Below are 15,592 nucleotides of genomic sequence, written 5' to 3'. Positions count from 1 at the left end.
TCTGTGAAGACCATCTTTACCAGCCTAACTGTCAAACGTGGTGAGAATTGTTGTCATTTTCCACTACAGTGTGATACACAAATTTGTCATACAGAACATTTACCTCTATATAAAAATATCAAGCAATCAATTAAGTTTGGTATAGGTTTATAAATCTTGAAAATTCATAACTAAGGACAGAGAAAGTAACTTTTTCTCATTCATATATTTAGAACAAATATACTATGCTAATATAGGCCTACCTTATAGCGGTTAATTTTCATGGATCATAACTTGGTGATTTTCTCTCAAAATTATCAAATTATATCTTTAAAAATCGTGATCTGGATGTAAAAGACTCTAATACACATGTCTTATCATTTCACGTATTAAATATTCGCGATCACGTTAATGTACCGTGAAATAGCGAAAATATTACTCCCCTGCGAAAAAATATCGGCTATACGAGTATATGTACTGTTTGTAAAACATGGATAACAATATTTAAGAGATACCTCTAATTGGATGTTAATGTTTATTTATTACTTTATCAAATTTAGGTCAATGTATATTACAGCTACCGTACTTATTCTAGTTATTTCATCCGTCATTTCATTTTCCTCTCCATCTTGACCGGAAGTACTTTAGAATACGCATTTCAGAAAATTTCATCGTTCTTTTTTTAACTTAAGTATGAAAGGGAAAAGTTAAATGTTGAGAAATGAAAATATTGGTAAGGAATGGCGCCTATTGTTTTCATAGTTTGTTGACGATCTAGGGAAAGATTAAGGATAACAAAATGAAAGTGATCAGAGATGTTCAATTTAAGATGCAAGATTTGGTAAAATGCATGAAAATGTATATCAAGTTTGTCATGAAAGAGAAGAGCTGGAGCAAACTTTATCGAACGATTGTAGAATTCTTCATATCGAGAACGACATCTTCATTTGAACGGAAAGTTATTAAAACAGGGATTTAGACAATGTGTTTGTGACTGTTGTGCTTAATGTCTTCAATCTCTTTCAACTAAAAGAGCAGGTCACAGATTTAATTCTCTTTTGAGTTTCACGTAATGATGAAAGAACATTACCAAAGACATCCCAATCTCTCCTTAGTGATAAAATTACAGAGTCTAGAACAAGTCCTATGGGGTATTGATTTAAGTCATGTTTTATAACAGACATCTCGTGCCGGTAATTGGAGTTTGTGGTGAAGGCGGCGTATGTCCATATATAGACACGCTGGGCAACGAATCTATTTATAATCATCTTACACACAGTAGTGTATGTGTTGTAGTAATGGTTTGTGGGATTAGGTTAGAGAGCGTCACCGCTTTACAGCCGTGTAAAAATTGTAAGGTAGATAATCCAGTCACTTACCTAGCAATATTCTACTGGTACAAACCTTTAGCCGTTACAACCTAGCAATGTTCTACTTGTTACAAACCTTTAGGAAATAGGGTTCTGTTACTACCTAGCAACGTTCTACTTCCGTTACAACCTAGCAATATTCTACTGGTACAAACCTTTAGGAAATAGGGTTCCGTTACTACCTAGCGATGTTCTACTTGTACAAACCTTTAGGAAATATGGTTCCGTTGCTACCTAGCAATGTTCTACTGGTACAAACCTTTAGGAAATAGGGTTCCGTTGCTACCTAGCAACGTTCTACTGGTACACAAACCTTTAGGAAATATGGTTCCGTTGCTACCTAGCAATGTTCTACTGGTACAAACCTTTAGGAAATAGGGTTCCGTTACTACACATTTACCTATAGACAGAACCGTGTTAAAATTATTTATTGCAATTATTATAGGGCTGCACAAGAAAGAACGAATTTTCACATCACATCCCCAACAAAGTCTTTGGAGGAAATTCATGGTGCTCTCCGTTTTGTGTCTTTCAGGTTTTGTTTCTGTGTAGTTTCTATTCTTGTCCCACAAATTTTAATCTTTCAATTTACAACATCCACAGGTCAGTGGCTGGGCAGCTGATGCGAGGGGAGACAATCCATGCCGAAACTTACAATTGCGTGACAATCTACTTCAGTGACATCTGTGGATTCACGGCCATGTCCTCGGAATCCACTCCAATGCAGGTAAACAAACAAACAAACATAGAGTCCTCATAGCTGTTTAGAAGGATGTTATATCGAGAATCGGTCTCTACTTCCACCGACGTAGATGCTCCTTATCAACCAATCAGAACTCGAATTTATAGTCACGATGACTGAAGGATGCCAACAACAATATCTTTGGTTTACATTGTCAATATGATGTTTTTCTTGTTTAATATTCTTTTTATGGACATTCCGTTACGCCATCGACGGATAACATTTCACAAAGGTTTCATTTAGAAGCAACATGCATTCGCAAAGACATCCAATTATCATTTGGCTATTTGGGCTTGTTCCAAGCAATAATACCACGTAGGGGATACAATCCGGTGCTTTACAGAGTAATTACAAGTCTGTTTCAAGAATGATGTTTTGGCAAAATAAATAAATGCTGTGATTTTATAAATATGTTCGGGTGGCCATCGCCAAAACCTTTAAAAGTGATATTTGTCCTGAAAAAGACTTACTTGCCTTATTTCCACCAAATATTGTGTAGAATTGCAAAACAACTTTGTGGTAGATAATATAGACATTGTTTGTGAATACCTCATCCCATTACATTGGTTCTCATCCTGTTTACGTTTAACAGGAAGAGGAAAAATGTAATAAAGGTAGGCTTTTCTAGACATAACACTTGAAAATTGATTTTTCGTCTCTTTTTAGGTTGTAGCATTGCTTAATGACTTGTACACAACGTTCGACTCTGTTATAGAAAATTTTGATGTATATAAGGTAAGTTAAACAAAGAATTTTAAAGTGGTACGTCATTTTGCATATGAAATAAAACGTTGAGATGGTCATGATTTGGGGTCAGTGAAAACGTTTAATTTAAGAGAGTTCGAATTGATAAATGATATAACAAAAAATGATAACCATTTATGTGAAATATGGGTTTATTAATGTCAACAATTTTATGATTGTTGTTTTGTCTTATTAATGTGGTTTTAAATTGACGAATGTTGATTAATATCACCTGTTATACAATGCGTGATGTCATTCTAAAACTGACGTCACAGTAGTTTAGGCATTACATGTTTGTATTTACTTATTGATGAGGCAAACATTTGACAGAAATATTGTGTTTCAAAGTGTATTTATAGATTGAAAATTTACTATAAAAATACATATTATGTAATGATAAGTTGCTAGCATTTCATTCTGTACTCTTGCCTCTAGGTTGAAACAATAGGAGATGCATATATGGTGGTGTCCGGTTTGCCCGTGCGCAATGGAAATTTACATGCACGTGAGATAGCCCGGATGTCGATATCGTTACTGAATGCTACGCTGTCTTTCAAAATTCGTCATCGACCAAACGAACAGCTAAAACTACGTATCGGTATACACACGGGTAAGATTGCGCAAGAGATGATATAGAATTAGATACAGTAGATCCAAACAATGAAACAAACTGCGTCATACAGCTGTTTCATCCTCCTAGGACTCGTCAGTGATGCTACATCATACAGCTGTTTCGTCCTTCAAGGACTCATCAGTGATACTACATCATACAGCTGTTTCGTCCTTCTAGGACTCATCAGTGATGCTAAAGGCTTAAATTTCGAAGCCTAGGAGGCGACTGAGAAAAATCCAACGACCAAGAGGAATGTCACATATTTTGCATCGAATCTGTTAAGATATTTTGTAATTGAATAAGAATGTTACGCTTATAGGTAGTGTTTTAAGATATAAGATACTATCAATTTCTTTTTCTGGGCACTGTTGTTAAAAGTTTCTTTTCTTGTATTTGATTTTGGGTACAATTTTCTGTGGATATAATGAAGGACGCTTCTTTTCTGTCCAGATTTATTCTTAATGAAGTCTATCACCCCTTAATTGGAAACTTTATCATAGTTTCTATGACAACACAAGTAGCTTCGTTTCGTAAGAAATTAACCATATCATGATTGACTCATCTATTTGGACGATATGAGATGTATATTTATCTCCCTAATGTGTAGGTCCGGTGGTAGCTGGTGTCGTTGGTCTAAAGATGCCTCGATATTGTTTGTTCGGAGACACGGTAAATACAACGTCCCGAATGGAATCGAATGGTCTCCGTAAGTACATCTAACCATCATCGTTGTATTATTTTTATTACACGCCAATGTGAAGATAATTCAAACAATAGTATAAATAAAAGTATCATATTTTTTAACGGCTAGTCAATACAGAAAAGGTCATTAGGGTCAAAAATGTTAACAAAATAGGTTCATAACTGAGATCAAAACAACGAAAATGTATTAAAGGCGAAGTGAAAACACACATATAAGCTTTAGAAAATGGTCATAGCAAAATCTTCGAAAGCATACCGAGAGCTTTCAAAAATTAAAAATTTTAATATGGTTTTTCTTTTATAAAAAAGGAGTTTAAGATTTGTCATGTTATAAAAATATCCCTGGTAGGTTGTAAATCAGACTAGCTTAGGATCTGTAATTATAATCTGTACACCTCAGATCTGCTTGATAAATGTAAATACTAGTTGAAATAAAATCTATTGATGCAGATTTCCTATGATATTACAACTTACACCTTGATCTATCCTTATATGTGTTTACTTAACGTGTTAATGAAATAAGAATATGTCAAATTCACTCGATTTTCAATATTATTCATTCGTACAATGTGTTTTCATGTCCTTCTGTAAGTAAAGTTAGATAACCTTACCTGATGTGCAGGCAGTCGTATGTTCCAATATTTCCATATGTAAATGAGCATAGTGTTTTTTTCTATTTATAGCTTTGAGGATACACGTGAGTCCCAATTGTAAAGAAGTACTGGATACATTCAACACGTTTGATTTAGAACTACGTGGACCTGTAGAGATGAAGGTGGGTTGTTTCACCCAACAAATTTGTTTTTTATGTTCTTTGCCACATGTGACCATGCTACCACGTCCTCCGGAGTAGGGTTATGTCCCTTCCGTCAATAACTGTATGATATGATTTAAATTTCATAGCCTGATAGCTGCTTATAGAAAATAATAGTGAACATATAAGGGCAAAAGACATGAAACTTCTGGTAAAAAAAACATAATTTGTTAGAACCACACAACCTGTCATTGTAACGGATTATCACGTGTGAATCACATGAATCACACGTGATATTATATATATATATGTCATAATATTGACCATGAAGAGTTTCCCCAAGCGGAAAAATGTAACTTTTCTGAGTTTAGTGGTGAAAATATTCGTCAATTTATTTCATTTCTCGTGAACTTTTATGAAACTCATCTCGAAATTATTTGAGTTTGCTTGCCAAGTCTCGCAAAAATATACATGAAATTAAAACTCATTTAAGATCCTTTGTCACGTTTACATCTGCTATTGTAAGAAGTGTTGAGTCCTGCGTTGTTCCTTTAAACTTCAGCATATATTCATATATTTATATCACCTAACCCATTCTGTGAAAGAAAATACAACCTGTGATATTAGCTATTCGTCCTACGACTTAAGTTTACATAAAAAAAACTTCCGAGAGCTGTTACATAATCATGTCCTATTACAGCGATGTTAGCGATTTGTGACCTCAATTAGAACGTCCTTAGGACGTCATATGAGTTAAGTTTGTTTAAACACTTGATCACTTGGCAAGAGCTGTTACGTCATATGGCTTATCCTATTACAGCGAAGTTACCCATTTATTACATGAACCTTTTCGACATTGTCATATAGCCTCAGTTGTGACGTCATTATGACGTATGACATTTGAATCAAAACAACATGTTTTATGCTTTTTTCTTTGCTTTCCAGGGTAAGGGAACTGTGATCACCTACTGGCTCAAAGGAGAACGAGTCCAGACTAGTCAAGACAAGGAGAGCATCATTTAGATAAGCCAATGACAGTGTACGATACAGAGCACTTAACCCATAGAAACCCTTGTTGCATGCGTGTTTCTGGAAATGCTCCTTACTGTTGTGATACGTAGGTTGACCACTAAAATTACGAAGATTAAATTTACAGATGTTGACTTATGATGACATGTGGCTGTTATCAACCAATGGAAATACATATCTTAAAGCACATCAACTAATGAGGAGCCAGGACACATAATCTGCTCGACAGGATGACATATAACAATTCAAAAGGATTGTTAAACATTAATGGTGACATCTGCTAGGGATACAGATAGGATAAATGTTGATAAGTGTTCGATGTGTTACACTTAATGGGCTTGACGTTTTCAAAGCCATTCAAATCAGTTAATCAGTAAACCAAACCGGAAGCGGAATTTCAAATATACCATGTAATTTATTATTCCTAACGGCCTTCCAATATTTACAAGTGTTTTCGTGTTAATGGTTGCAATGTTGTTAAGAATTACTTTATATTATTTTGTCAGTTGTTGGTGTATTACTAAACGTCAAATTTATTGTTATATTGACTCTATATGTTTGACAATATTTGACAAAGTTTTTTATCAGATGTAAATAATATAAAAAGGATACTTTGCGCGAATTATTTTGCTTATAGACCAAGGAGAAATGCTAGTCCATTAGACAGAAGAACACGTGTCCATTAAAACATATGTATCAAGAGAATGGTTATAAACATAGATATATGTGTGTATGTGTGTGATATACACATAATATAGCTTAACGGTTTTCGAAAATCAAAATAAGCACGATACTGATAAATAATGGAAATGTTTAGGGTTGTTTCAAATGGTTGAAACGTCTTAAACAAAATATTTTCAACTTTGATATTTTATAGTCTATAGCATATAAGTACATGTCATATCTGAAGGAGGGAGAGCTAATGTGTGCCGTGGGAGAGAATGATGTCCCTATTTAAATTGAATGAGGAATAGTGTTGTTTAAATTAGTGATAATAATGACATGACTGAGGACCTTATTGGAGCTACGGAGATCCACGTCCAAAGTTCCATTTTACAATTCTGCGGAGAACATTACCAGTGATGAATTAGAGTGTAGTTAAGTGGTTTCCGGATTGGAAAGTTGTTCTGTTTGGGGACTAAACCGTATCAATATTACAAAACTATTGTAACAGAGGAACGACAAGAAGGCAAATATTTAGGGTCAAGAACAACTGAATGTGTGATTTAAATTCATATTCCTGGAATATTTATCTGCTTAACCGAATGCCTAAATATGGTCTGGTGACCGGTTATTTCCCGGCTAAACCCGACTGCCTAAATATTGTCTGGTGATCAGTTATCTCCCGGCTAAACCCGATTGCCTGAAAAGTGTTTGGTTACCGGTTTATCTCCCGGCTACACCCGACTACCTGAAAAGTGTTTGGTGACCGGTTATCCGTTAAGAATTGTATGTCTTAACAGACCACAAAGCAATGAGAATGGACAAAAATATTAACAGGGAACTAAGCAGGCAGGTAAAACAAAGAATTGGAAAATTCACGTTTGGATTCGTGTTATACGGATCAAATGTGTGGCAATGCTTTACAACATGCAACTGAAATATATCAGACGTTATCTCTATGATTCCAAATCAATGTCATATTCGTGGACATTGTTGAATATTAACTGCTGGAAAATGCCTCCAGGATGTGTCTTTGACATGTTAAAAGTGATTCATGTGTATAACGTACTGCAAAAATGTATCTACGACAGGTTTGTTATAATTAATTGAAGACTGATAATTGGGAACTGACCAATGAAAACTCGTTGTACATTGGCTCTGTTATTCTATGTTGTTCTGAGAAACAGCATGTGATAATGAATGTGGTTGGAATATCTCCTGGATAAAATGAAACCAGAAAGAACTTTTCTTAGGAAGGACAGTACAACGGACATGGATTTGTAATGAAACGAAGGGTCTATCGGAAAAGTATATTATATACACTGACCAATGAAGTTTTGTTTTGTGGAATATTATCATGTTTTGTTTTAACTACTGCGGTTTGTGATAATATAGAAATATAGTGATGTCTCTGATAATGTATTGTAGTTGTTGTTCAAAAATATGAGCATATATATAACATTCATATATTATATAAATGTCATGTTGTTATATACGTATAATTGATATGTCCGTCTAATGACTCAATTGAATTAGTCAAGATATTTCTTTTTGTGCTCGATATTTTTCCAGAAAAAATTCAAACTTTCTGGAAGAAAAAAATATATATATATGCTGAAGCCATTTTCATAAGCTTCCATAACACCACTATATTAACAACATTTGCATAGAAATGTTTTCGTTTTAAATAATCCAATGTTGATATGGTTTTGGTAAGTACCTATGATTTTTACTATCTACGGTTATCCAATGTCCTATTCCAATGTCTGGACCATATTGACTGTTAATTATCATTTGACCCTATTCATGTGCACTTGCATCACAATTGCCTTAAAGATAGAAAGCATATTTGTAGTTGTAGCTATACAATAACTTGGTTAAATAAAATATTTTTTTCTCAAATTTATTTTTTGCAAAACGGCTTCAACAAAATATCAAAAAATACGAACTCACTGATGTTTTAATTGCAAAAGTATCAGTTTAAGATAATATTAACAAATCGTTGTCACATTTGTGTTATAGAGTTGGAATTATGGTACAGAATATAATCAAGAGAGTGAGAGTCTTAATACATGTCAGGCCAGGACATCTTTTGAGTGTACGACATCGTGTAGGCAAAAAACTGTGAATTCAAATGTTACAACAACACTCATGATCATGTGTAATTTTAACAAACTTGTAATTAGTTTACAATGCAATGAACGGGATTTAGTTTTATTATACTCCCCAAAGTCCACGCTGCCTCCCATGGGTTAGTCTTGCTTTTTGAAACATATAAAATACAAAAACCATTGTATACATTTATCAACTGTTAGCTATTATAATTTGATTGACTTCCTTTGTTTTTTGTTATTTTTTCTGCGACACCTTAACACTGCTGTTTTGTCCAATTCTTCCAAATACTTCCTTGCTTGATATTTTTATTTCCATTTTTATTTGTCTTTTATGTACTGTGTGTAATCCAATTAAACCATTAATCACCTGATGTGTATTTCATGCATTCAATATTTTAGCTGTAACAACATAGATTCAATAAACGAAAACAAAAACAAAAAACATCGTAAATGCCGACATATCAAGGGAAACTTAATTTAAACTCTGGTTTAATAATAGACCAGAACAAAAACAGATCTAAAAACAAGTTTTGTACGAAGGTCTTTGAAATGTTTTTTTTTTCAAAAATGTTCCTGATGATTTTTGTTGACAACATCCGCCGTGTAGATTTTGGTCAATCCACGTGATCAATGCAGCGTGTCAAAATGAGTAGAAGATATCTAATGTTAAAGATGTTATAACGATCTAATACATGTATACCAAATTCTGTGTTAAATACATAATAGATTCGAAGTGGGAAATAAAATCACGCTAACTTCAAAAAGCACTCAGGCGAGTATCATGTAGACAACGAACAATTCTCAAATGAAGACTACTGTAACTTCGTGGTAAAATTTGAATGTAACCAAATTTCAAGAGAAGTATTTTAATGAAATTGATTACCCGCCGGCATGAAAACAATGAACCAATTGTTTGCAAACCAACGGATTTCCAGATTACATCATATTTTATTTGCGAAAAAAATAATCGAAACATTTATGGCCGAAAACAAGATGTTTAATGGATAAAGTAAAATGTATATGTGCCTAGGAGAAAAAAGGATAACAATATTATTTGTGAAAGCATGGACCACTTCATGTTTTTGAAGTTCATGTTGATTAACATCTGCATGTAACCAAATTTTGAAAAGTTCTCATCTTTCTAATCATACATGTAATACATTACTTACTGTCATCAACCAAGGTGTACATGGCGGGTGTCGTCGATGGGACAAGAATTGCTTACTCTTCCGAAACTCCTGGTATTATACTTATTGTACGTTTTGCAGGAGTCTCGGTGTAAATATTTTGGCCAAGATGTTTCGAGTTTGAATTATGACTATGTTGACAAGTTGGTATTTTCTTTTATTTTATCTTTACTTATAGCTTTCTAGAAGAAAAATACAGTCGTGTTTTTAACTCTTTATTTCGTAGCAAATGTAATCTTACATCCAAAAACCTCAATATTCATTTGAATTCATATCACATTTAATTCTAAATATTGTTTCTATACTGAAAGGGAGTTTTGATTTGGGTAAGCTTACGGCCATTCTTCGAAGGATACATTCAGGTTAGTTGCATTATATATAGTCAGGTTTAATTAAGTAAAAAATGAAATTAATTTTTTGTATACAAAATGTAAATCATTATATTTATGTTTCCCCGCTAAAATCAGATTTCAAGAAAAAAGTTGAAATAACATGTCAAAACTTGACAAAATAGGTCACAGTAATATTATTTTATGACTGGTCGATTGCTGAATTTTCCTCAATATTTGCATGGTTACAGAATAGGTAAAGCTGTCACCACTCCATTAAATGTACTGAGGAAGAGAAAAATAAACGTCTCATTTCAGGTGCGTGAGCATAGTATTGTTTTCACACCAGAGTTCCAAGAATTAATTGATCTGTACTGCCATGTGGGCTAACTGCTGTCATCAGTATTACAACGAGCGTGGGAAACACTATTAATATCAATATTCACATCAACGTGAAAAATGTTAGATTTCATTTTTTTTTTAATATTCATTATTTTTATGCATTAATTGATAATTGATAGTTATTTTTTAAACTTTCTCCTCTTTAAACTTTCCTGCTGATTGCGAGAAATCAATTGACTTGTTCTTTAACCATAGGTAGCATAGGGAAATATTTTTGTTATAATTAAAACAATTGATATACGATTTGATTTCATATCTATATAAGTTAATGATGAATTATGATGTTTATATCAAGGCTAGAAGTGTTCCATTGTGTTTGTAAGATTTCTTTTTCCTATTTTAACTTGTATATGAGCAAATACAGTTAGAATATAGTTTTGTGATTTATTTGTGTATTTTAGAATGTAGTGTTTTATAAACTACCAAGCCAAGTTGTAATTATAGTTTAAGGTTCAGAAAACTTAACTCTTGTTATCACACCTCACAAGTATACCTTTATGCACTTAAACGTTATATGATGACGTCATAAGTCCACCCACGGATATTGAAAATGGAAGAGGTCTTCCTATACTGTATTTATCGATTTTAATTTTTGTGAATATTTTTCTTGATGTTGATTACCTTCAATTATTCACAACTGAATACGTACCAGATTTTAACCTCTCAAACTGCACTGGAAATTTAAATAATACTTTAACTATTGACGTCATCTCGCGAACATAACCTGCATTGCACGTCTTTATCTTTCTGGTATTATTTCCTTTTGTGTGACCCTGTGACCGCGCATTGCGAGTTATTTGCCTTAAAATATTTTTTGTTAGTAAAATACATGGGAAATATATATATATATATACATGCGTGTGAGTGTTTATGCTCATCACGTGAAACGTCACGTGATATGTTGCCATACGCAACTTTTATTACTACAGGTCAAAGTTCCTATGAAATCCGGACACAGATTATCTTCGCCAGCGCACATAATAGGCTTGCATTTCGATATTAGATATTTCAGCTCATTAGATCTTGCACAACGAACCATTAACGTACTTGTTGAACATGGTAGAGATAAGTTGATAATTTAAAGTTTAGAGTTAATCTAAAATTAATAATTTCATATAAAGAATAGATTGATCGAGTCTAGTTAACATAATCTGTCAGGTCCATACATGTATCTGTATACACAATATATACATGAACACAGGTTGTCACTAAAATCAGCCTAGAGGATCAAAATATTGGTATAATAATGTGATGATTATTTGACATTATCAATAATGTAAGTTCAAAGGTATTACGATGACTATAACTCGAAGTAGTATTCTTTACGACTGTAAAAGAAGCATTTTTGTTAGCGAGATATTTCTTAGTTGATTGCTATGAAATACAATTATAATCCATATTTTGTCCAGTTGAATAATTATATGAACTTTTGAATTAGTATTGTACATTTATGTTTCAACTATGATAAATTATATTACAATTCTGAATAAAGCGTTTGTTCTTTATCTAGTTTGCTTTGATATTCAATATCACTTCGCACAACATGTATGATTGTACAACACTTCAATGATAAATAAAGATAAAGGCCAAACTTGTTGACTGTTAGGAGGAACTAAGGGATGGTCGAAATATAACATATTACAGAGCAGGAGGACGTACTTAGCCCAAAAGTCGATGCATGTAATCAATTTCGGAACTTCATGTTTACAACAAAACCAGTGGAACGTGTGTATCTTAATCGTGACACTATTCGAATGAATTTACAGGTGGCATGCAGGAAACAGAAAACTTCGAAGACCGCAGACATCAAGAAAATATAAACACCTCACCATAATCCAAATCCACATTCAATACAGAGTGACAAAAAAGAGCATACATCATCTTCACAAAATAATAAAAACAAGGTACAAATAATCAATAAATACTTACAGGGACAAAAGTGAGACTGAATGTCAACAAAGACATTTTTACCTATGTAAACAAAAGTGACGAAAGAAAACAAGAGAATACCAATATGTCAACATGATCATAATCTAACCTAAGATTCAATAAAACGAGGGTAAATATGGACAAAAGAAAGGTTACAAGGCGATATCTGAAAAAGGTCAAGGAAAATAAAACCAGATGTACCGAAAAAATAAGCGTCTTCTGCTTCATCGGCGACACTCGCCATGTAAACCTTGGACAATCCGAGTAAGTAATGTCTCGTTCTCAAACGAGAACAAGGTATACAAGGACAGAACCATCAGACAAACTAACGATCATCCAATACGTCCAGCGTCATATCGCACAAAGAAGTAGAATATGTCTAAATGAGATCAATACGACGACCATAAAAGTTCATATTAATTTTCATTAACCCGCATTTCCAGAAACCCTGTGTAATGAGTTTGCCCGTCACCTGATTACTCGCGATAATGGGAACAGACCCCTGAATAAAATATCAAGTACGTCCTGTAAACATCATAACAGACTCGATGTCAAATCCGACTACAGAAAGGTGTAATACTTTTTTTTCGTGATTTATTTGCGAATTTTACGATCGCGACAATTTTGCGAAAACTAATTGTCGATAATTATGACGGGATAATAATCATCAATTGTATTATGTATTATTGTTGTCAGCTTTGCTCCTTCCTGACATTAAATCCGTACGTCAAGATTTACATAACAGATATGGTATTTAATGTATTACATTCCATGCATACAAAAAGAGATAGGCATGCTTGATGACAAAAGAAACATCACCAATACATAATGCAATCTTTCTTTCCAAAAAGAAAGTACTGGCTAGTGATGCATTGGTATTACACTCGTTGAGACTGCCTATTAGTGATAAGGATACGGACCTTCCCCGTTTATATTTGATTCGCAAACTTCACAAGAATCCATATAAACAATGGTCTAATGTTGACTCCTCTAGCTCTTCAGCCAACTCTTTGTCGAAACTACTAACCATCATTCTTAGTACTACCAATCCGGCTTACAGTCTAATTATGATACTGTCTATTTAAACGAAACAAATATTATGTGGATTTTAAAAACTCCTAAGAGCTTTTGACCGATCTTATAACATTTAAATAACAAGAAATTACCTGACCACGTCTATCGTATACACAAACCAGAATTAGAAATCAAAGACACGACGCACTGTTCTAAATCAGCCGTCTCCTACTACAATGAAACTAGCATGGACAACTTTCGATTAAGCTGTATGATAAACGTGATAATTGCAGTCCCCCTGTCGTGAATTTTCTATTTCTAGATAGTAACAATTCTGCATCCCCTGTTTACATGTCGCAATTGTTGCTATACTCAAGGGTCGGTTGTTTCCATTACCGTGATTTTCGTGTAAGAAGTCGTCTACTGACCGACAAATTTGTAACACATGGATTTATTTGACATCGTCACCTTATTTTCTTTGATTGACAAACGTTTACTTGGTGGATGTTGTTGAAGAAGAAGACGCTTACTCTTCCAGAACACCTGGTTTTATACTCCTTGTAGTCTTTCAGGAGTCCTTTAATCATTATTTTGTCCATACTCTGCCCTAGTTTTATTGAAATTGGATTATGGTTATCACTGACAGTCCTAGAAGGACAAAACATCTGTATGATGCAGTTTTCTTCATTTTCCGGCTCTACTCTCTCATACTTTAATTCTATACTGAAAGGTGTTATTCACATGTGTGTCGCTTGTACATTCTTAGTATTAAAGACAAAACTCACTCTTTATATCAACTTACTAATACTTCCACAAAATCACAGCTCAATGACACAAGTGAAAATGGATAAGAAATTTGAAATTTGTTTTTCAAAATGACGGCGATATCGCTTATCGGATTGACAGAGAAAATAACAACACCTGGTAGCTACCACCCCGTGTCTACTTTCAGCCACGTTTTAGATGAATTTGAAATGTGGGACACGAGAGGAAGGTTGAAATATGTGTTGTTCAGGGAAGTCATAATTTCTAAAACCATGCTACAAAAATTGCCACCATGATGGCTATGACACAGTTTTGACGAGGCAAAAAAATAGCAACACTTTATCAACTTCTGTTCCTTGACTCTTCAGCCTATTCTCAGCTTAACGGCACTACTGGAACTTGAGAAATATTAAGTACGGTTTTAAAATGGTGGCCGTATTGGATAACACGTTGGCGCGAAAAATAACTCGATAAGAAATATCTCGAGATCATTTCAGAAAAATCTCAGCTGAAGTTTGATATCCATAACTCAATCCTATTATTTTTTTCAAAATTTTAATGTGATAGATCGTTATATTCACAAATTGTTATACACGATTTAAGTATTTTAAAGCGAATCATCTTCTCGAAATAAAAAAAAATGTTCCAGTTGTCCACACTTGACACACAATAATACCAAGATCCTCGGTTTCTCACCTCCAAGTTCAGGTGTATATATTGTTGTAGCCGTGGGCACAACATAAATCAAAAGTCTCATCACCGGCATGAGCATCTAAATATATTGTTTTATACAGAAAAGAAAAAGACAATTATGGAATTATAAGAAAAACAGAGTGTGAGTGGTATATTTTAATGAATAATTTTGAAATTGTCTAAATTATATAAAAAAATTACAAATTGTTTTGAAAAGGGAAAATTTATATAATTTCAAAAATCTGAATCAAGCTGCTAAAACATTGAATACACTGACCATGAGTACAGAGTCTTCGCGCGTATGAATTTTGTGCTTACCTGTACAACGTTCTAATCGCTAGCGATCTTAAATGCCTTGTCACCTTTCATCAAGGCTCGTAAGTGTTGTCCATATACTGTCAATTAGTTAAATAAGTTCAAAAGTTCACAGTTATTTGCTGAAATAACATTTCAGATTATTAATATTTTTTTCTATGTTTACGCATTTATACTTACTTTTATCAAGTAGATCTTGATGATGAGATTGTATTGGTTTGTTTTGTTGTCATGGTTGGAGAATATTT

The 15,592-nt window shown here is 33.6% G+C and overlaps 1 protein-coding gene across 2 annotated transcripts in view; it reads left to right on the top strand.

Moving 5' to 3' along the window:
* Positions 1-12,115, top strand: part of LOC132553699 (atrial natriuretic peptide receptor 1-like) — a 144,373-nt gene extending 132,258 nt beyond the window's left edge. For both annotated transcript variants that reach the window (XM_060217965.1, XM_060217964.1), the window contains 6 exons: positions 1,953-2,076; positions 2,758-2,826; positions 3,271-3,445; positions 4,056-4,154; positions 4,834-4,925; positions 5,850-12,115. In XM_060217965.1, the coding sequence (XP_060073948.1) occupies positions 1,953-2,076; positions 2,758-2,826; positions 3,271-3,445; positions 4,056-4,154; positions 4,834-4,925; positions 5,850-5,927 (637 nt within the window). In that variant the 3' untranslated portion in view covers positions 5,928-12,115. The remainder of the gene's footprint in view (positions 1-1,952; positions 2,077-2,757; positions 2,827-3,270; positions 3,446-4,055; positions 4,155-4,833; positions 4,926-5,849) is intronic.
* Positions 12,116-15,592: the final 3,477 nt, after the last annotated feature.

This window comes from Ylistrum balloti, unplaced genomic scaffold (assembly GCF_031769215.1).
Source record: "Ylistrum balloti isolate Yb309-2 unplaced genomic scaffold, AGI_CSIRO_Ybal_v1 Utg370344, whole genome shotgun sequence".
In the NCBI taxonomy this organism is placed as follows: domain Eukaryota; kingdom Metazoa; phylum Mollusca; class Bivalvia; order Pectinida; family Pectinidae; genus Ylistrum; species Ylistrum balloti.
Note: the sequence above shows the minus strand (reverse complement) of the source record. Positions and strands in the feature narration are given on the sequence as shown.